This window comes from Mytilus galloprovincialis, chromosome 2 (assembly GCF_965363235.1).
Source record: "Mytilus galloprovincialis chromosome 2, xbMytGall1.hap1.1, whole genome shotgun sequence".
In the NCBI taxonomy this organism is placed as follows: domain Eukaryota; kingdom Metazoa; phylum Mollusca; class Bivalvia; order Mytilida; family Mytilidae; genus Mytilus; species Mytilus galloprovincialis.
This window is the reverse complement of record NC_134839.1, coordinates 39771944-39791581: the sequence shown is the minus strand read 5'-3', so window position 1 is coordinate 39791581 and position 19638 is coordinate 39771944. Positions and strand designations below refer to the sequence as shown.

At 31.3% G+C, this 19638-nt stretch overlaps 1 protein-coding gene and 1 long non-coding RNA gene across 3 annotated transcripts; one reads left to right on the top strand and one right to left on the bottom strand.

Annotated features, from left to right (window-relative positions):
• Positions 1-4155: 4155 nt before the first annotated feature.
• LOC143063578 (uncharacterized) lies at positions 4156-8671 on the top strand. Of its 2 annotated transcripts, none has more exons than XM_076235798.1 (3): positions 4156-4410; positions 5025-6431; positions 7837-8671. In XM_076235798.1, the coding sequence occupies exons 1-2, from the start codon at positions 4342-4344 to the stop codon at positions 6408-6410; spliced, it is 1455 nt and encodes a 484-aa protein (XP_076091913.1). In that variant the 5' UTR covers positions 4156-4341; the 3' UTR covers positions 6411-6431; positions 7837-8671. The 2 variants fall into 2 exon arrangements, with proteins under 2 accessions (XP_076091913.1, XP_076091912.1); XM_076235797.1 differs by having other exon boundaries at positions 4163-4410; positions 5025-6361.
• A 6398-nt stretch (positions 8672-15069) lies between these two features.
• On the bottom strand, positions 15070-19627 carry LOC143062239 (uncharacterized). The gene is made up of 3 exons (XR_012974627.1): positions 19515-19627; positions 15750-15877; positions 15070-15188 (listed from the first exon to the last, which is right to left on the bottom strand). It is a non-coding gene; the product is annotated as an uncharacterized LOC143062239 (long non-coding RNA).
• Between the last annotated feature and the right edge of the window lie 11 nt (positions 19628-19638).

Here is a 19638-nt window from a genome sequence, read left to right as displayed (position 1 = left end):
ATAACTTATTTCATCGACACAAAATTGTCTCGTGCCAATAAAATATTTTTTATATTTTCCCCGGGAGCCTTTTCTTTTCCCCGGGCGCCTTTTATTTTCCCCGGGCGCTATATTTTCTTCCCCGGGCGCTTTTTCTTCACCCGGGCGCTCCCGGGCGCATTTTAGTAAGACCCCAAAAGGAAGGCTTGGATTGATTTTGGGAATTATGGTTCCATGGGATATCTCATGTACAAAAGATTTTGGAACATTTTAGCAAATCGGTAATCAATTTAGGACAAAATTGGACTGTACATCCAATTTAAGCGAAATAGGAAAACAAGCAGGTCACTTTACGGAAATTGCCTCGTGTTCCTTTCTACTATTTTTATTTAAATTTGTAAGGATACGAAGTGGTCATGTTCATAAAACTTTTTTTTTTTCAAATACTTTTATTTATATTTATAAATTAATGCATGACTTCGGTCAATTTAATATTTTATCGTTTCTTATAAATACTTAAATATTGCGAACTATAGTAAAACTTATAACGAACACTGATTTCACTAAACTGTGCTATAAAAAAACCCAGACATAGTAACATTGGTTGTTTGCCTTGTATGTTGAGGGTTTTAGTAGCAAAGTCAAACCTATTCTTTCTCTCTTAGATATACATGTAATTCTGAGAAAAGCATGATAATTTCATGTAAATATTCCGAACATTTCATTAACTCTGTGAACGCGACTATTAATGACATTAATTACTTTATGACATCTTACTTTTCACACACCCTAAGCAAAATAAGGTTCTGATTGGTGTAATTTGTGAATCTTTCAAAGTTGAAGAGTGATTGACAGTAAATATATAATAGCATGGTTTGTGATTGACAGTAACCCCACCTTATAACCATATGGTACAATACAGCTTATGCAGCATTTACTTTTGACCCTTTCGGAACAGTCACAACTTAAATGTAAATAATGTACATGTTTTAACAATTATAGCGTAATCTATATTTACTTTTGAACCTTATGGTACGCCAACTGGACGCTTAAGCTGCATATGCTATTTATTACAGCATAGGCTGCATTTAATATAGCATATGCTGTATTAATTATAGCATATGCTGTATAAATTACAGCATATGCTATATATTATAGCCTAAGCGACATTATTTATAGCATAGGGTACATAAATTATAGCTTAAGCTGTAATTTATATAGCATATGCTGTATTAATTGTAGCATATGCGAAATAATTTTCTTTTGACCCTTTCCGTACGCCATACATTTTGCGTTTTCGCCTTTCATATTCAATAGGGCGAAAACGCGAGGATTTCGCGATTTCGCCTTTTTGACTTTTCGCATTTTAGATATACATGTTATTATAACATAACATTTGAAAATAATTGGAGACAATTGAATTGAATTATTATAATCATGTTCAATATTTAATTCTTATCATTTTCTTCGAACAAACACTGTTTCAAAGATTTGTTTTTGATTTTTGAATTTGCTTTAAGACATACCAATAAATAAAACAAATCTGCATTTTTCAAAAGATAAATACTCTTTAAAAAATTATTCCAATTAAGAGGAGATAATAAGACAATATACTGTCTAGTTTGCCATAACCCGAATAATTCAGTAGTTATATTCCTCCAATCTACGATTACTACATTAAAGCCTGAATGCATAGACAATGAACACTCTTTAATCAACCATTCGCCATTAGCTTAGGATATTCATATCTAGATAAAGTTTTGCTGATTGCTGATGGTCACATCATCTACAGGGCACCAATCAAAATCTGAGATTCGAAAAAAAGATTTTTTTTTGTGTTAGGAATTCAGGCCCTCACAAGTAGGAGAGATTGATAATGGGGAGGGACTGATTATTCAGGTTAAATTTGCCTTATTTTGTGAATTTATAAAAGTATTGTAAGCTATGAAACTATTATATATGTCTTAAATTAGAATATCTTTGTGATAAGATGCCGGGAAGATGACGGTAAGGATAAGGAAGAACGATTCTTTCAGTTTCAATTACTAATACATCGTGATGAAATTAAGTGAATTTCTTTGAAAACTTTTGCACTATTATATTCCTTTATTGGTTGACTGATGTTTCAGCGGCTTTAATTAATAAATTTTCTCAAAGACGAACGAAATAAAGTCAACATCGTAGAATGTAAACTGTTTTTTTTTTTTTATCTGTTTCAAATATCGTTGTTTTCTAAATGGTAATTATATATTGATTCGATATTTGATTTTAAAAGAGATATGAAGTAATGCATCAAGAAAAAAAACCTATATTAATATATTGGTCGATAACGTTGTTTTTTTTTATGATTTACATACATGTACTCATTTAAAATGATATTTTAATTAAACTATAAGGAATAACTTGTTACGTGGGTTAATAAGGGTGTACTGCATATTTGAGGTTATTTCTTCATAGACAGAAAAAAGGTATCACAGTCTTTCTTTATATGTATGATATAAAGTTTCATCGAATACATGAATGTTACGATCATCTATTTCATGTAGAATAAATATCACATGTTGGTAGATTAAAGATAAAGAATACTTTTACTAATTCATAAATTTGGAACTATAATTTAAGCTTGTCAGCGACTTGACCGCAAGTATTTATGTATCCGGTATCTTGTTTATTTTAACCATGTGCAATATGAATATGTCATCATTTTCCCATAGTTGTAATCTTGCACGTGTTGTCATGTATAATGCAGCTCAGTTATGATATTTGACTTGAATAGTGAACATCAATAAAATTTAGTCTCTTTACAAAGTCTGGATTATTTAGGTTCCTAATGGAACCACAGTTGTCCCCAAGTTATGACCAAAAGGTGCCACGCAATAATGAATATAGAAAGAGAAGATGAATTCTTCCTTGTGAAAATTACAACAGCTTTGATATGATGGAAATCTGTGATGTTTACTATTTGCGAAAGGTGTCTCTTACACGAAATTGACAAATATAATAAATTTCGTCTTATTATTATTTTAAACAAAAATCATCATTTGCTGAATTATGAGAGATATTTAAGATACCCACACAAGAGCGTGTACGTATTTTCATTAATTAAAGTTATGTTTGTATTGGTAGTATTGTGTAGGATATCAAATTTTATAAGTAATAATTTAAACCATGAATCAATAAATATACAAGCATTACGTGCTTTTCGATTGGGTACATTGCCGCGTTTCCTTAACTTTATGAAATGTGGATTCTATAAGAACCAAGAAGTTGCATCAAATTCATATGAAGGTGTTCACGATTTAAAGAAAACATTTTCGTTGCAATGACTTGACGGGCAAATATTTACATATTACATAGGTTAACTTCAAACAGAGACAAACCCACAATAGATAAAAAGATGAACATGAATGTCTATTTCGTCCATGATAAATTGTCAAATAGGTGTAACGGAACACAAAAATTAAAAGAATTCAACCACGTCATGACTAAAGAAATTTGGTAAATAACGCCGGGAATTCTTATGATAACTCGATGATTAGAAAGTGTTTAATTTGTGATAAAAGTAAACAATTAAAAGTCGAAAACACTCAGTATGATAACTGTATCATTGCATGTGACGAAAAAAATACAATATGATTGATTATTTGAATCATCATTTATAATTTTGGATATTTATTAAACACTGAAAATACAAACTGTCGAAATATGAAATTTAATAGAATTCTTTCATACAATTAAAAACTTTTAATACTGACAGGTCAATATATCATTCAAATAAAGAATAACCCATAAAAATTTGTATTATCGTGTCAGATTATCTTATAAAGATCTGATAAATCATCTTTTTACCCAACAATCTCCCCCTCCCAACATCCTATTTGCTTTCGCACCTCAACCTCCATCTTTTCCGAGACCCCCTTCTAATCCACATTTACATAAAAAAAAATATAACGTTAAGATGAAACGAATCCAAGGGAATATTAAAGAAAAAGGGGGGAAAAGGAAAAATGTGTCTATTCAACTTTCAAAACAAAAGATTCGGGTGATATGAAAACTAGAAATGATAAGAAGAGAAAAGAAAGTGATCTAATGGTAATGTTTTCCTTTGATGGCTGATTAAATATGTGCATAGATTACACTTAATCTGACTAGCTGTATTGACAGGTGTAACAGGAAAATTAAATGTATACATCATAGCTTTATTTGGGTGATGTTGGAATTACTGATAACCTGACTTCCGAGGCTTCCTGTAGCCCACTGATATACAATATAATGTTGTTTAAAATCTCCCCCAAGTAAAACATTTAGTAAATACAGTTCTTACGTTTAGGATACAAATATTTTGTTCTTTCGTTAAAAAAAATGGATTCAAAGTTAATTAGGATTATATATATATGGATGTTTTTCAGTTATTCTATTGTAATTCGACAGGTATGTATTCGTATTCATTTTATTTTCCAGTGGCGGATCCAGAAATGATCATCAGAAGGGGTTCATTGACTGTCTAAGAGGGGCCGATCCATTCATGCTCAACCAAATTTTTCCCAAAAATAGAGGGGATGGGTCCCCTGCCCAATTAATTTGTTTCTATTTTTTATCGAGTCCTCTTTGTTTCCTTCATCCTTTGTCGTAATTTCTATTTATTGAGGATTTACTGTCCGTCACCTATATGCTTTCTATCAATGATGAGTTTTGTTTAACTTTTAACTTTTTTTGTCTAAAATTTCTTTTAATTGACAATACACAAACATGTAATCAGGGAATTTCAAATAGGACAAGAGGATATATACTATCTATTTATTTCATATACTTATTCGTAAATAAAAAAAAATAAAAAATAAAACATTCCATATCTTGAATCAGTTGTTCATTCAATATATTCATAGTGATCTATTTTCTATCTATTTCATATTTTTATTTCATATATTTATTTCATATACGTATTCGTAAATAAAAAAAAAAAAAAAATAAAACATTCCATATCTTGAATCAGTTGTTCATTCAATATATTCATAGTGATCTATTTTTTATCTATTTCATTTCAGTGCAATGCTAATGATTTAGAAAAGGATAATCAATCAACAACAGAAGTAGAGCATTTTCAAAATAATAAGACAGAACTTAATTCAGACAATACTTTAATGAATATAACAACCAGCATAAATTCAATGCATGCTTCAACTGAAAATAATACTGTAGAAATGAATAGTCAGAATGTGCAAAATAATTCAGAACAGCTATTTAATAGCAGTAGTTCGGACTTAAACACACCCGCCGTGACGACTGAACCCATGTCAACGTTATGGGTATCTGATAGTTCTGAAATTTCGATTCAAAGTACAACGGTTTTAGAGATATTGAACACATCTGTGGAATTAATACCAGTTAATTTACTGAATGTGACCTCATCTACCGCAACAACGCAAAATTCCAAATTAACAACTGGATCAATTGAGAATAAAACTGTGATGGGTGAGATAAAAGCCAATGAAATACAAATACATGAGTCTACGACAGAAGGAAGCAATAAAACAACAGGTGGACCAAATATGTTGCATACAACAGAAAAACAGGGGTCTACTAAAGAATCAGATGTAGACAAAACTTATTTGGATGGAATGAACGCAACAACCGACACCATTACGATTAACGAGAATAATTCAAATTATTCGAATCTTTTCAATAACAGTCGGATTAATTCAGTTTCGAATGAGAGTTTATCAAAGTTAGACATAATTGCAACGACAGCTATTGTGATCATTACTAGCAAAGATAGTGATCACAATGCGACGCAATCAACTCCAAAAAACAATATCACTGCGCCTTTGTTTAATCAAACTGACCGATCCCAACTTCAAATAACAACAATTGGTGAAAAAGAAACTCGTAGTACAATAGAACCAACACAAACATTGGATAAAACAACAACTACAACATCGAAACCTTTAACTCACGTTACAATTCCTACAATAGAAACTACAAAAACATTTAAAGGAACATCAGAAATAGCTGTAAATAGTATTAACCTTACAGAAACAACTACGTTAAAAGCAACTGCAAAAGCTTCCACTGAACGATCAACAGAATTTACAACGAAAGCAGGAACTCACATGCCAGTGACCAGGAATAATGAAATTGCAACCAAATCATCTTCAACGAAAACAATTGAAAAGGATATGTACAAAACATCCGAAATTGGAGGCATTACTGAGAACTGGATGGAATTCAACATAAGTGGTTTTGGTGTCAATGCTAACCTAGAAGTCCACAACCTTGGAGACAAAGAGGACGACCGATACTGGCCTGTGGTTGTGGCAGTGACCATTGGAATTCCTGCTATAATAATTATCGGTGTGACCATCATTGTAATGCATAGAAAAAGGTTAGGACGAAGATCACTCTCTAGACCAAACAAACTTGCTTATGCTTAAAACCAATGCTTTATTGGGTTGGTAAGTGTAATGAATCGAAGTGCTAGATGCTTGCTTATTATTAGTCATTTTGTCTGCTGGATAGAGCTAGTTTGAAAATATTATATGTCTTCCCTACTAAACAAAGCTAGAATTAAGAAAATATTTTAAGTATTGTTGGTTTTTTTTATATATATCTGTCTCAATATATACACATACAATTATGTAATATATATATATCATAATTTAAGATAAGTTTAAAAAAAAAGAAGCGTAATTATAGAAAGTTGCTCTTAATGGTCCTTCTTAAGAAAGAAGCAATACTACACTGGTGTTTTAGCAATTCTACCTAAAACGTTACATGCAGGATTCCTATGATTATGCTATATTGCTGAAAAAGGAATCTTAATTAAAAAAAAATGTTAGTAGTTCTGTAATATATGAATGTTGCCGTATCCAACATGCATAAATATAAATAAAAAAGTAATTCAAAATATTTTCATTGATGTAAGAAACCATATAAACTAAAAACAAATTCAAATGTCAATAAAAACAAACCCGATCCGATTTTCTGTAAGTTTTCAAGAAAATTTGCCTGACAGGAGTTCGAGAATTGTATTATGTAAAGCATTTCTCTTTTTTAATCTGTCGAATATGAATTAAGGCAGATTTTGTAATACTACAATTAAGCAGCAACCAAATAACACAAACATAAAAAAGACACAACGAAGGCTTAAAAAATTTAATTATGGAAACCATATGTTTAGCTGTAACACTCCCCAAGTTATATTATTAGTCCTTAAGTCTGCTTGGTAGAGCTGGTTTGAAAATGTTATATTTCTGTGAATTAATGTTGCCGTATACTGTTTGGTCTGTTTTAACTTGTTTAAAGAGGAATCCGTTCTGCGCAATAATATAGGCCGATGCACTTCCGCGTAGAATTCAAACAGCAACGCTCATGACAGTGCATAGATACACAATCTTTTGCAATATGCGAACTTAATGTGCGTAAAATTTCAAAACAGAAATGGAATACAAAAGAAACATTTAAGTTTTGTTTCAAACAGCAAATATTGAAAATATCAAAAATAAGAGATGCAATGATTTAATAGACAGTTTGCATAGTTATAACCTTCGTCAATAATTTTGATCAGATTTGAATAAAAAGTATAAAACTTGTTACCTCTATAATGAATTGACTTCAGGATACAATATACAACTTTAACTATAACAAATAGAACCAAACTTCTACAGTAAATCCTTTCATACAACGAAGATACAATTTTGTGAAAATTTTGACCAATTTATAATATATGCATCCCTGCTGAAAAAGTGTTTCTAACTTCGGTCATTATTTGATCATGTCGGTGATAGATAATTTTCTCTGTTACACATGTTACATGTATTATGTATATTAAATATTATATCTGCATTGTTTTTCTTTCAGGAAACTTGAAAAGGCACGACAGGCCTTCAGTGGATACAGCTATATAACACCTCCGAGGGAGTATGATGTATGAGCTATCATCTGGAGTGATTTGCTTAGTTAAGCAATTGTTAACTGTTGACACGAAAGCATATGAGGAGCATAATCTCAAAATCTTTCCTATATACAAATGATTTTAAAACATCTAGGTCAATTTCTGATGCCGGGTTATAACTTTTCTATGTAAATATATATAAAAGTTTGTTTGTTTTATATTTATAGGCAAACTTTACCTAAGATGAATAAGCATAATTGTTTTTGTCATTTTTGGCCATATAGCTCCTAACGTTTCTTCGTACTTCTATGGTTTTCAAATGCTTAAACAATTTCTCAATTTTAAGGATAATATTTTAAAGTGAGGCATATTTTTGGCAGTTTAGTGACATTATCAAGAGGTTTGGAGCCTTAAAGTTTATATAAAAAATATGATTGAAAATAAAAAATACTGTTATATATATCCGACAAATCTAAAACATCTCGGGAGTAAAGTGGCTTTATGCTACACTTTTATATGCTCGGTTCCTTAATTCCAAATGGTGTTGTATATAAATGCAATTTAAGTGCCCCAACATCTCCCTTTTTTTAATCTCAAATTTCGTTTTAAAGGTTGTTGCACAATATTGTATGCTTGCTGACTGAATACGACTTTATTTTACAAAACTGTATTATCTGATGTCACTTGTGGGAAATTTGATAATCATACGTATTGGTTGTTATTTATTGTATATATACTGTTAAAAATGTTCTCAATGTATAGGAAAAGGTATGAAATATGAAATAAAAACTTAAAGGTTAATCTTTTATTTCTACGTATTTTTTGTAGACCATTTATTGTTTGTATTATCTACATTTTATTTTAGTTATGTTGTTTTCTTTGAAATACAATATGTCAAGTATACTTAATTGTCCCGAGTCTAATCAACAACAGCAATAAATCCGTAAAGGTATAACATAACCCAACCAGTGGCGAGGTTCCTAAATTTGGACAGACACACGTATATAATTTAAGTTTCAGATAGTTTGGTTACCCATCAACACTCGTTAGACATTTTCATGTGAGCTTTAAGTTCAGGAACTGTGTTATATAACATACAATCCTAATGCACTGAAATGATACAGTGTCTTAAATGTCACGATAAAGGAACTAAACAAAATGTTTATTTGCAATAATATATCATGAACAATGATAACAGGAATTTCAAAACATGTTGGGCAGTAAAATAGACCACACCAAACACCAAAACATGGCTACTCCGAAAAAACGTTCATGCGAAGACAAACTACAACAAGGTGCTCTGCAGGGCGCAGCTTTATACGACCGCAGAGGTCGAACCCTGAACAGTAGGGGCAAGTATGGACACAACATTCAAGCTTTAGATACAGCTATGAATTTGGATTGTGATCAAATTCTTGACATAATATGAGTTTCTGACACAAAACAAATGTCAAGATCTTACAAATCTATTATGCAACATTGTGCAATTAAAGATTTCTTCTTCAAACTTTTAAAAAATTTGGAATTTGAGAAATTTGGAAAAAAACCAAACTACTACAACCCCCCTTTTTTGCAAAAAGTCCAAAACCTGCCATTTCTTTAAACATTATTTACAATTAATGTAAGGGAGGAAAATCCCAACATACCAACCATTGTATGTTAACTGATTTTGAATGAACTCACTTACACTGATTTTAAGTAAAAAAATTATAGAGATCCATTCACTAAATCTAAAGTTATTGTCCGGAAAACCTAGTTTTCCCCTTTTTGTCCCTAATTTTGCCTTTTTTAGCCCCTATTTCCAAACCATTTTGAGCCATAACCCCCCAAAGTCATTACCAACCACCCCTTCATGGTATGGAAACGTGTGGTATAATTTTAGAGAGATTCATACACTTAATTTGTGAAATTTGGGAAAAAAATCCAAATTTCCAAATTTCTCTAACTACTTGTGGATACTTATTAATTCTATATATAAATTTTGGACTATTTTAAATCTCGGTCTATTCTGAAATTAATTCTTACATACTTTTGATTTTTTAACCCTGTATGCTAACATGATGCCCATGTGAAATTTTAAAATTGTTTGTATATATACATTGAACGACAAATATATGTGACGTATGAAATTTTCTGACGTCAGACACGCGAATCAATGAATGAGTTTGTAGATAGATGTTTTTGTGTTTTGTTAAATTGTTCCTTTTAAAATTGTTACACGATGATGACTGCTGTACCCAAATTTCTCTAACTATTTGTGGATACTTATAAATTCTATAAATACATTTTGGACTATTTTAAATCTCGGTCTATTCTGAAATTAATTCTTATATACATACTTTTGATTTTTTAACCCTGTATGCTAACATGATGCCCATGTGAAATTTTAAAATTGTTTGTATATATACATTGAACGACAAATATATGTGACGTATGAAATTTTCTGACGTCAGACACGCGAATCAATGAATGAGTTTGTAGATAGATGTTTTTGTGTTCTGTTAAAATGTTCCTTTTAAAATTGTTACACGATGATGACTGCTGTACCCAAATTTCTCTATTTGTAGATACTTATAAATTCTATACATAAATTTTGGACTATTTTAAATCTCGGTCTATTTCTGAAATTAATTCTTACATACTTTTGATTTTTTAACCCTGTATGAGGGGGATAGGACCATTATCGGGACTTCGGGATCGGGCGTTTATAAGCTCGGGATTTCGGGATTGACCCTTTCGGGATCCGGGAATTATTTTTTCCGGATTTCGGGATTTACTTTATTTAAATTCGGGACCTCGGGATTTCGTTTTTTTAAGTCCGGGATTTCGGGATCAGGACCCCTCCTGTATGCTATTAACACGATGCCCATGTGAAATTTTAAAATTGTTTGTATATATATATATATACATTGAACGACAAATATATGTGACATATGAAATTTTCTGACGTCAGACACGCGAATCAATGAATGAGTTTGTAGATGGATGTTTTTGTGTTCTGTTAAATTGTTCCTTTTAAAATTGTTACACGATGATGACTGCTGTACCCAAATTTCTCTATTTGTAGATACTTATAAATTCTATACATAAATTTTGGACTATTTTAAATCTCGGTCTATTTCTGAAATTAATTCTTACATACTTTTGATTTTTTAACCCTGTATGAGGGGGATAGGACCATTATCGGGACTTCGGGATCGGGCGTTTATAAGCTCGGGATTTCGGGATTGACCCTTTCGGGATCCGGGAATTATTTTTTCCGGATTTCGGGATTTACTTTATTTAAATTCGGGACCTCGGGATTTCGTTTTTTTTAAGTCCGGGATTTCGGGATCAGGACCCCTCCTGTATGCTATTAACACGATGCCCATGTGAAATTTTAAAATTGTTTGTATATATATATATATATATACATTGAACGACAAATATATGTGACATATGAAATTTTCTGACGTCAGACACGCGAATCAATGAATGAGTTTGTAGATGGATGTTTTTGTGTTCTGTTAAATTGTTCCTTTTAAAATTGTTACACGATGATGACTGCTGTACCCATAATGATATTATGACTATTTTATTTATTATGTCTGTTTAGTTCACGCATCATTGTAAATATAACGAAAAATGATGAGAATGTCATCAAAGTGAGAGGTTTAGCGCTTTAAAACCAGGTTTAATCCACCATTTTCTACATTTGAAAATGCCTGTACCAAGTCAGGAATATGACAGTTCTTGTCCATTCGTTTTTGATGTGTTTTGTCATTTGATTTTGCCATGTGATTATATGGACTTTCCGATTGGATTTTCCTCTGAGTTCGGTATTTTTGTGATTTTACCTTTTAAACACAAGTTATTGTTTGAAAACTACACAAATGCTTATTTTGGGCCCCCTTTTAGGCCCTTAATTCCTAAATTATTGGGACCGTAACCCCCAAAATCAATCCCAACCTTCCTTTAGTGGTATTTAACCTTCTGGTAAAAATTTATAGAGATTCATTCACTAAATCTAAAGTTATTGTCGGGAAACTAAATGCGTCTTCGGACGACGCAGACTTGTGTCCATTATACGACGCAAATTTTTTTTGCGGTCGTATAAAAATCCCTAAACTGTAAAATTTAATCAGCTTCATATCACGTATTCTTATACACATGAATGATTTATTACTAAGATGACTGGTAGAGTTCAAACAACCTTCTTCTCCGATACGGTCGTCCCCTTACAAATCAAGTATTCTATACAACAAATATAGTTGCTACGTATACAGGATCCAAGAAACTCGTCTTATATAGAAAATTTTATGTGTGTCAATATGAAACTGCATGTCCCAACCTAAGATCATGAAATCCAGTGGCTCTTATTGGTTGCCGTCTATCAAAATTGTTTATGGTAAATGGTTGAAGTATATATCAGGCAGTTGTGCTTTCTCATACAAACCAACAAACCATTAAAATGGGGGACAGATGAATCATATCATTATTCCTCATTACCACATTAATTTCATCATAAAACATAGCTTACCTAGTACTTACTTTAAATGAGAAACCGACCTCACCATGAAAAGTTAAAATTAGGTCAGATGAACTCTATAAAACTTTTAACGGACAGGTACACCTTACAAACATTCTACTTAAAATAATAAATAAATAACAAGGAGATGGATGGTGTGGTAATTTGTCTTCTAGTGAAAAACGGATCCATTAGTGATTGTTTAATGTCTAATAAAAAAATATCTTGTGCATATTCTTTAAATCTTTTATTGCAGACAGTATTTCAACTCTACTACTATAGTATTTTTAGCGGTCTCATGAATGTCTTCTACACAGTATTATAGCCTCCTTTTCTTTATGAGACTTGGGAAGAAAAGTGAACTTCAAAAACACCTCTACAGACTAAGTATATATGACAATCCTGGACATGTTTTTAGTGTCTTCTATCCTACATGTGTTGCAATTTTTTTCATAGCCTTTTAAAGGTCTAGATAATTATTCCATTAAAACAAAGTTGTTTATGGTAACTCTTTGGTAGTATCTGTTAATTTCATCAAGTTATAACCTGTATAGATAGACTCGAAGGAAAATGTGATACATGTATATATTTGTGACATCAGCAAATGAGACTCATAGTTATCTATATACAGCCATCCTCTTCAAAAGTAGATAGACATCTGGGACAACATCCCTAATGCGCCTTGAAATGAGGAACTCAAAAGTCACGTGTAAAGAAAAAATCTCTGTGTAGTGATATTGGACATGTTTCTATTTTTAACAAATGACTGAACTGAATTATTTGTGGTGATTAAGAAAGTAGAGGAACATAGAATAAATGTGTAAAAACTATGGAGCTATTGAATGTGTTCAAAGTATTAAATTTTCAAAGAACTTATTGTGTTAAAAAGGGGATATTTTACCACAAGGAGCCGCATCACAAAAGGATGTTCGGGGTTTGCTAATTTACGGAAAAAGTAATCTCACTTCGTACCCCGAAAATTTAACCACATATGTGAAAATGTCACAGCTTCGAAACGAGCTATCATACATATCCAAGTTTACGATATGGACTGAGCTACAGGAAAAAACGTTACCATTATCGCCTATGGAAAAACAATTAAAGATATTGAGCCATCTATCATCACCCTTGGCTAGTGTAGATGGTATTCACTATGAGCAACATGAATGGATAAATTAGTGGAGCAGGATCTGCTTAGCCTTCCTGAGTTCCTAAAATCACCCACAGTTCCTGGTAGGATTTATGTTGAACAGATTAAATTCTATATTTAGTGCTTTGGTTTTTTTTTGTTCTATTTTGCTATGGTGTTGGTCAGTTTGTCTTTTTATGAGTTCATAGTTACCTTGGTATATTCCGCCTCTTTTTTGTCTGTTATTGAAGATCATATGTAAAACACTAGTTGTCATTTCTGGTTTATTGTGACATTTAATAGTTGTGTCATTGGCATATATATGCTTTGACTAGTAAATAATTAGAGCACTTGTCCATTTTTTGTGTGGAATATTGACTATTTTGTTAAAAAAAAATCATGGAAGGTAGGGACGGCAATGAGTTTGATAAACAATATAATCAGTTGCTTATTTATATTAAAAATCTTCATGGTCATCAGTCCTATAACATAAGACTCATTGGGTTAATATTGTTTGCATTCAACATTTTTTATCAGATATTTTTTTAAAATTTTTATCAATGTGGAACAAAACAAATATCAAATAATAAATATTGAATGCAAACCATATGAACCTACAAAGTCTAACATAATAGTACTACATAGTGAAAGGAATGACAATACAATTAAATATTTATTTTCATTACAAATTGATCATGGAAGGGTGGCTAAAGATAAGAATGCACTTTATTTAAAATTCTTTATTTACAAACATGTTCAAACAGATACAAACTTTCAATGACCATTCACACCAATAACATACACTCCCTATGAATTTATATACTTTGACAAAGTCTCTCTCTTATATAATAGCAATTCATACAAGATGCAAATCTTTTCATGGTGCATGATTGGTAAAATCAAAACAGTTTCTGTGACCTACACCATAAAAAATTATACACAGACACAAATCTCAGAAAATCATAAAATGATCTTGTGTTTAATCAGAATATATCAAATCATAGTTCATGATTGATGAAATAATCATCCCAAAAACTTAATAGATTTATTTTCTGGTAGTTGTAAGGGTAATCATGTAAGATGCTCAAAATGAAAGGTTCACACTTAGAAAGGTAAATAAACCAAATCATAAAATTTAGACTTGATTTGTGAGAATAGTTTCGTTTAAAAATGCATTCAGAATCTATTGCATCTAGTACACTCAGTTAAATAACATCGAATAACAGAAGTTAAAATAATATATAAATCTTTAGTTTGTATCATTTGATTTGACCTGGAGACTAAAATTTGATGAATCAAGACTGTTAAATAGTTTTTTCTTATTTTTTTTACTTGCCATATCAAGAGATAAGAACCTGCATGGCTCATCAGGAAAAGATTCAAATGTGAACCCTCAAATCAGGCTTTTTTTATATGATTACTACAAAAATATATCAACTTAAATAACTGAATTCCTATGTTTTCTGTGCATGTATATACTGGTACATGTACTCAATTTCTTATCATTGAACTTATAACATTCTAATGCACATATGAATATGAAACCATTTAAATGAGTTGATATGATGTTGACATGGTTTATTTTGAATGTCCCATTAGTTCTCGCTCGTGCAATGCCTGTGCATCTCTCATTTCCTGTTCCTTCACCAAATTTATTATTTCATTCTTCATTGGAGGAGTAACTATAAAAACAAAAAAATCATCCATTAAATACTGATCAATTCTAATCTTATACATGTAACTAGAATTTTTTATTTTTTTTTTTTTTTTTTTATTACCTGAAAGTTTTAATGTAAATAAAAGATTTCAGCTATTTGTAAAGACAATAAAAATACAATACGAACAAAATTAATAAAAAGATATTTAAAAATTAAGGATTCAATGATAGACAATGTTTATTAAATTATTTTGTTTTCAATAAAAAAAATGTCCAACTCATGCCAAAACATTCAAGTGGCAATGGTTAACATCCAGCAATTGTTTTCTGATAGGGGAAACGACATGTTTCTAAAACATTTTTTTTCACACATACATCATGTACATGCTTCTACTTCAAATTATTTTTTATTGTTTAACACTATTTATTTCCTTCTAAAATTATCTATAGCAATCATAAATTTAAAATCAAAGGAATTTGTTTTTCAGTATTTAATAAACGAGAACCAAACCATTTTTTTAAGGATACCATAGAAGTACATAAAACAAATCACAACCGTATTAAAATGACTTAAAATATAACTTACTATAAGAGATCTCGTACATTTTAAAAGCTAATACGGACATAGAATACAACATGGTACCAACTAATCCTATCACAGTACTCTTATGTGCTATATCATACACAACATTCTTTCTAGGCAGCCTCATTTTCCTACAAATAAAAAAATAAAATTAATGGCCTTTTGTTAAGTTTATACATGCACAATTTAAGTATAATATAATATGTATATTTTGTTCCACTCTTCCAATTATAATGGCTGCCACTCTTTGATCATGACAACATTTTTTTCTGAAGCTGGTTTTTAGAATTTTCAACTTTTGTAACAGGAGTACAGAAATCTGGTTAGGTATATCATGGAAGTAAAATATTACTTCCATAGGTATATGTAGTAAATACATTTTCAGAGTTATTCATGATTTGTGCGTTATTTTACTTGTATAAACGGCCTTGGTACAAAATGTGTATGCAATGTTTTAAGATAGCCAAAATTTATCTAATCTTAAATTTTTATAAAATGAAAAAACAAATTAAAGTTTCAATGTGACATATACATGTAAGTTGGAAAATAACGAAAAAATTGATTGCTAATTGTAGAAGTGTAATTTAAATTTATAAATTTTAAATGTTATGCTAAATACTTAGGTAAAAAGACAAAAGATAGATAAAAAGTATAATATCTGAATATAAGCATATATTTTTTCTCTCAAAGAAGTTGATGATCCACTAGGAAGTTCTGCAAAAATAGAAAATGTAATTTTGCTGGCATTAGGTAACCTGAAGCCAAGTTTAAAACTATTTTGTTTACACATATGCAATTCAAATAACTGACTTTAATTTCAAAGCTGTGATTGACTTTGTTATATTGCATAATCTTTCATCAAATTTATGATGCAATCAGAATTTTAACTTTTTTTTTTACCATGTTTACAACTGTACAACATACAGTTAAAAATACCTGTCGCAAATACCTATTTACCTTCTTCGGCTACGCGTTCCTAGGTAAGCTAAATTTGCAACAATAAAACTACCAATGGACGTCAGCAAAGCTTCAAATACAATATAACTGATCGCTATTTTTTGGCCATTACTGAATATCACACAGTATCACTGTATCACTCAAATTTTGACATCATAAAACAAAATATCTAATGCCACAATAGACCACTTTCGAGTTCATCTGTCACCGGAAAAAACTTGTCAATTATATGCGTCTTTATGACTTCATTTACCAGATAGAGGGGGTCACCTGTATCCCTGCACTATTTACATTTATCAAGCGTCTTAGTGATCGTCATTGTGCAGGATAAACTAGAAATAATGGTTGTTCTGTAGGTACATGTACTTAATGACAATTCCCTATAATGACAGCAATGCTGATAGTCAATTTTGAGAATTCAATTTGCCAAATAATTCGTACAATATAGAATGATAGTTTTCCAACCACTCGCTCAACATTGGAATGGAAGTGACGACGCCCCTAAAGACACAAATGACGTTCACTAAAACCAGAGTTTTTAACGGAAATGCATCGAACTCAAAAGTTGTCTATGGAAAAGTGATTGTTGTTTACATAAAAAGTTCAAGCCGGGTCAAAATTTTACGGCACCTGTGTGATGTCCAGTTATGGCAGACAAATAGCGATAAGGTGTAATTACTCTTCTTCTCTTCTTTAGGTTTCTAGCGATCCTTCAATTATTGAAGATTATTCGCCGGGCGTCGACTATAAAATTTATAATTTACACTAATTTAGCAACAAAAAATCAAAAATAACAAAATCAAAAAATCAACATAACGTATGTACATTTGAAAAAAATAAATTGTGATAAAACTATATACATTTGATAACAGAATAGTTAGGGATAGAATATGGTGATGAGAGCAGATTCTGAGATCATACTCTTGAATCCCTCTACTGTACTGCATGATACTATTTGATGTGGCAGATGATTCCAATTTATAACTGTTCGTGGATAAAATGAATATTTATAACTGTCTTTAGATGTTTGTATTTGCCTAAATGAGTGTGGATTGCTATGTCTGGTTCTATTGTCAAGTGGGATCAAAAGATTATGTGTAGGAACTGCAACAATTTCATGAATAATTTTGTAAAAGAAAACAAGTCTGTATCGTAAACGCCTAATTTCGAGTGGGTACCAATTTAGGTCTGTCATCATTTCAGTAACTGAGCTGGTGTTATGGAAGCGGTTGAATGAGAAGCGTGCTGCTCTTCTCTGAACCTTTTCAATTTGTAGAGTTTGTTGTTTTTGATGTGGGTCCCAAATTGTTGAGCAGTACTCTAATTTTGGTCGGACAAGAGCTTTATATGCATGAGCTTTAACTTTCGGTGATGCTATTTTTAGGTTTCTACGAATAAATCCAAGGGACTGGTTTGCTTTTGATGTCATGTTATCTATATGTTTGTCCCATTTTAAATTTGATTGAAGAGTTAGGCCTAAATATTTTGTAGAGTCAACTTTTTCTAAAGAGTGATTGTGTAATTTATAGGTAAAGTCTAAAGGTTTGCGTTTTTGGGTTACACTGAGAATGTTGCACTTATCAGGGTGAAAATGCATGAGCCAGTCCTGCTCCCACCTGCCGGCCGCTTCTAAGTCAGACTGTAATTTAAATGTGTCATCTGTTTTTTTAATTTCCCTATAAATAATGCTGTCATCTGCAAACAATCTTAATGTACTGTGTTCAATATATTCTGCCAAATCATTAATGAAGATTAAAAATAAAATTGGACCAAGCACTGTGCCTTGAGGTACCCCAGATGTTACAGGAATTTTATTTGATGTTTCACCTTCAAGGACTACTGTTTGTGTTCTGTTTGTTAAGAAATCTTGAATCCAATAATATGCATTACAATTTATACCATAGAAACCAATTTTATACATGAGGTGGTGGTGAGAAACTTTATCAAATGCTTTTGCAAAATCCATTATTATGATGTCTATTTGGATGTTTTTATTATTTGAATTTGCAAGATCTTGAATAAATGATATTAGCTGAGTTTCACAGGAGCGGGAGGATCGAAAACCATGTTGTAATTCATATAGTATTTTATTTTTTTCCAGATGTTTCATAATGCTACTAGCTACAACATGTTCTAATAGTTTGCAGCAGATGCAAGTCAATGATATTGGGCGATAGTTTATGGGATCGTGTTTGTCGCCTTTTTTAAATGCTGGACATACACTTGCGTGACGCCAGTCATCTGGGATCTTTCCAGAGTTCAGTGATGTTTGAAATATGATGGATAAGATGGGAGAGATAGATGATTTACACTCTTTTAAAATTTTACCATGGATATGATCAGGCCCAGCAGCTTTGTTGATGTTGATATTATTTAGAAGTTTTTCTATGCCTTGTTTTTGTATCTTAATATCAGGCATCTGTGGATGTTTACTGACGCCTTTGTCTGGTATTGGGTCATCTGTTACAGGTGTAAATGCTTTTTCGAACTGTTCGTTTAAAATATTAGCTTTTGCTTTCGAGTCAGATGTTAGTGAGCCCTCTTTTCGGAGTGGTGGTATGTTAGAGCTTTCAGACTTTTGTGTTTTTATGTAACTGAACAGATTTTTTGGGAAGCTCTTTGATATAGTTGTAGGGTTTTCATCAACTGGTAATTACTGCTGTAAACTTCAAAATAAATCTTCTACTTGAGTCTTGAAACAAAACTGTATAACAAAAAAAATAACCTGAAGTGGGACATAACGTCCCTAGGTGGGGAATTAAAACAAATAATATTTGCATTAGTGTGGTTTTGCTTTTTCTTCATAAGTACCTTTTAAATCAAATTAATAAGACGTCTAGAGCAAGATTTATGCAAGGAAAGGTTAGGTAACCTTGGTTAATTAGATGCTTGAAGAAAAATCTCGAAAACGTTTATTTTTTTTTGCTTTGTCTGT

What these genes read in the sequence shown, in the direction of transcription:
- LOC143063578 (XM_076235797.1), top strand. Translation starts at nt 4,342, where the DNA reads ATGGATTCAAAGTTAATTAGGATTATATATATATGGATGTTTTTCAGT. An exon ending in ATTCTATTGTAATTCGACAG is followed by an intron (nt 4,411 to 5,024) that starts GTATGTATTCGT and finishes ATTTCATTTCAG; the next exon opens with TGCAATGCTAATGATTTAGA. An exon ending in ATTGTAATGCATAGAAAAAG is followed by an intron (nt 6,362 to 7,836) that starts GTTAGGACGAAG and finishes TTTTTCTTTCAG; the next exon opens with GAAACTTGAAAAGGCACGAC.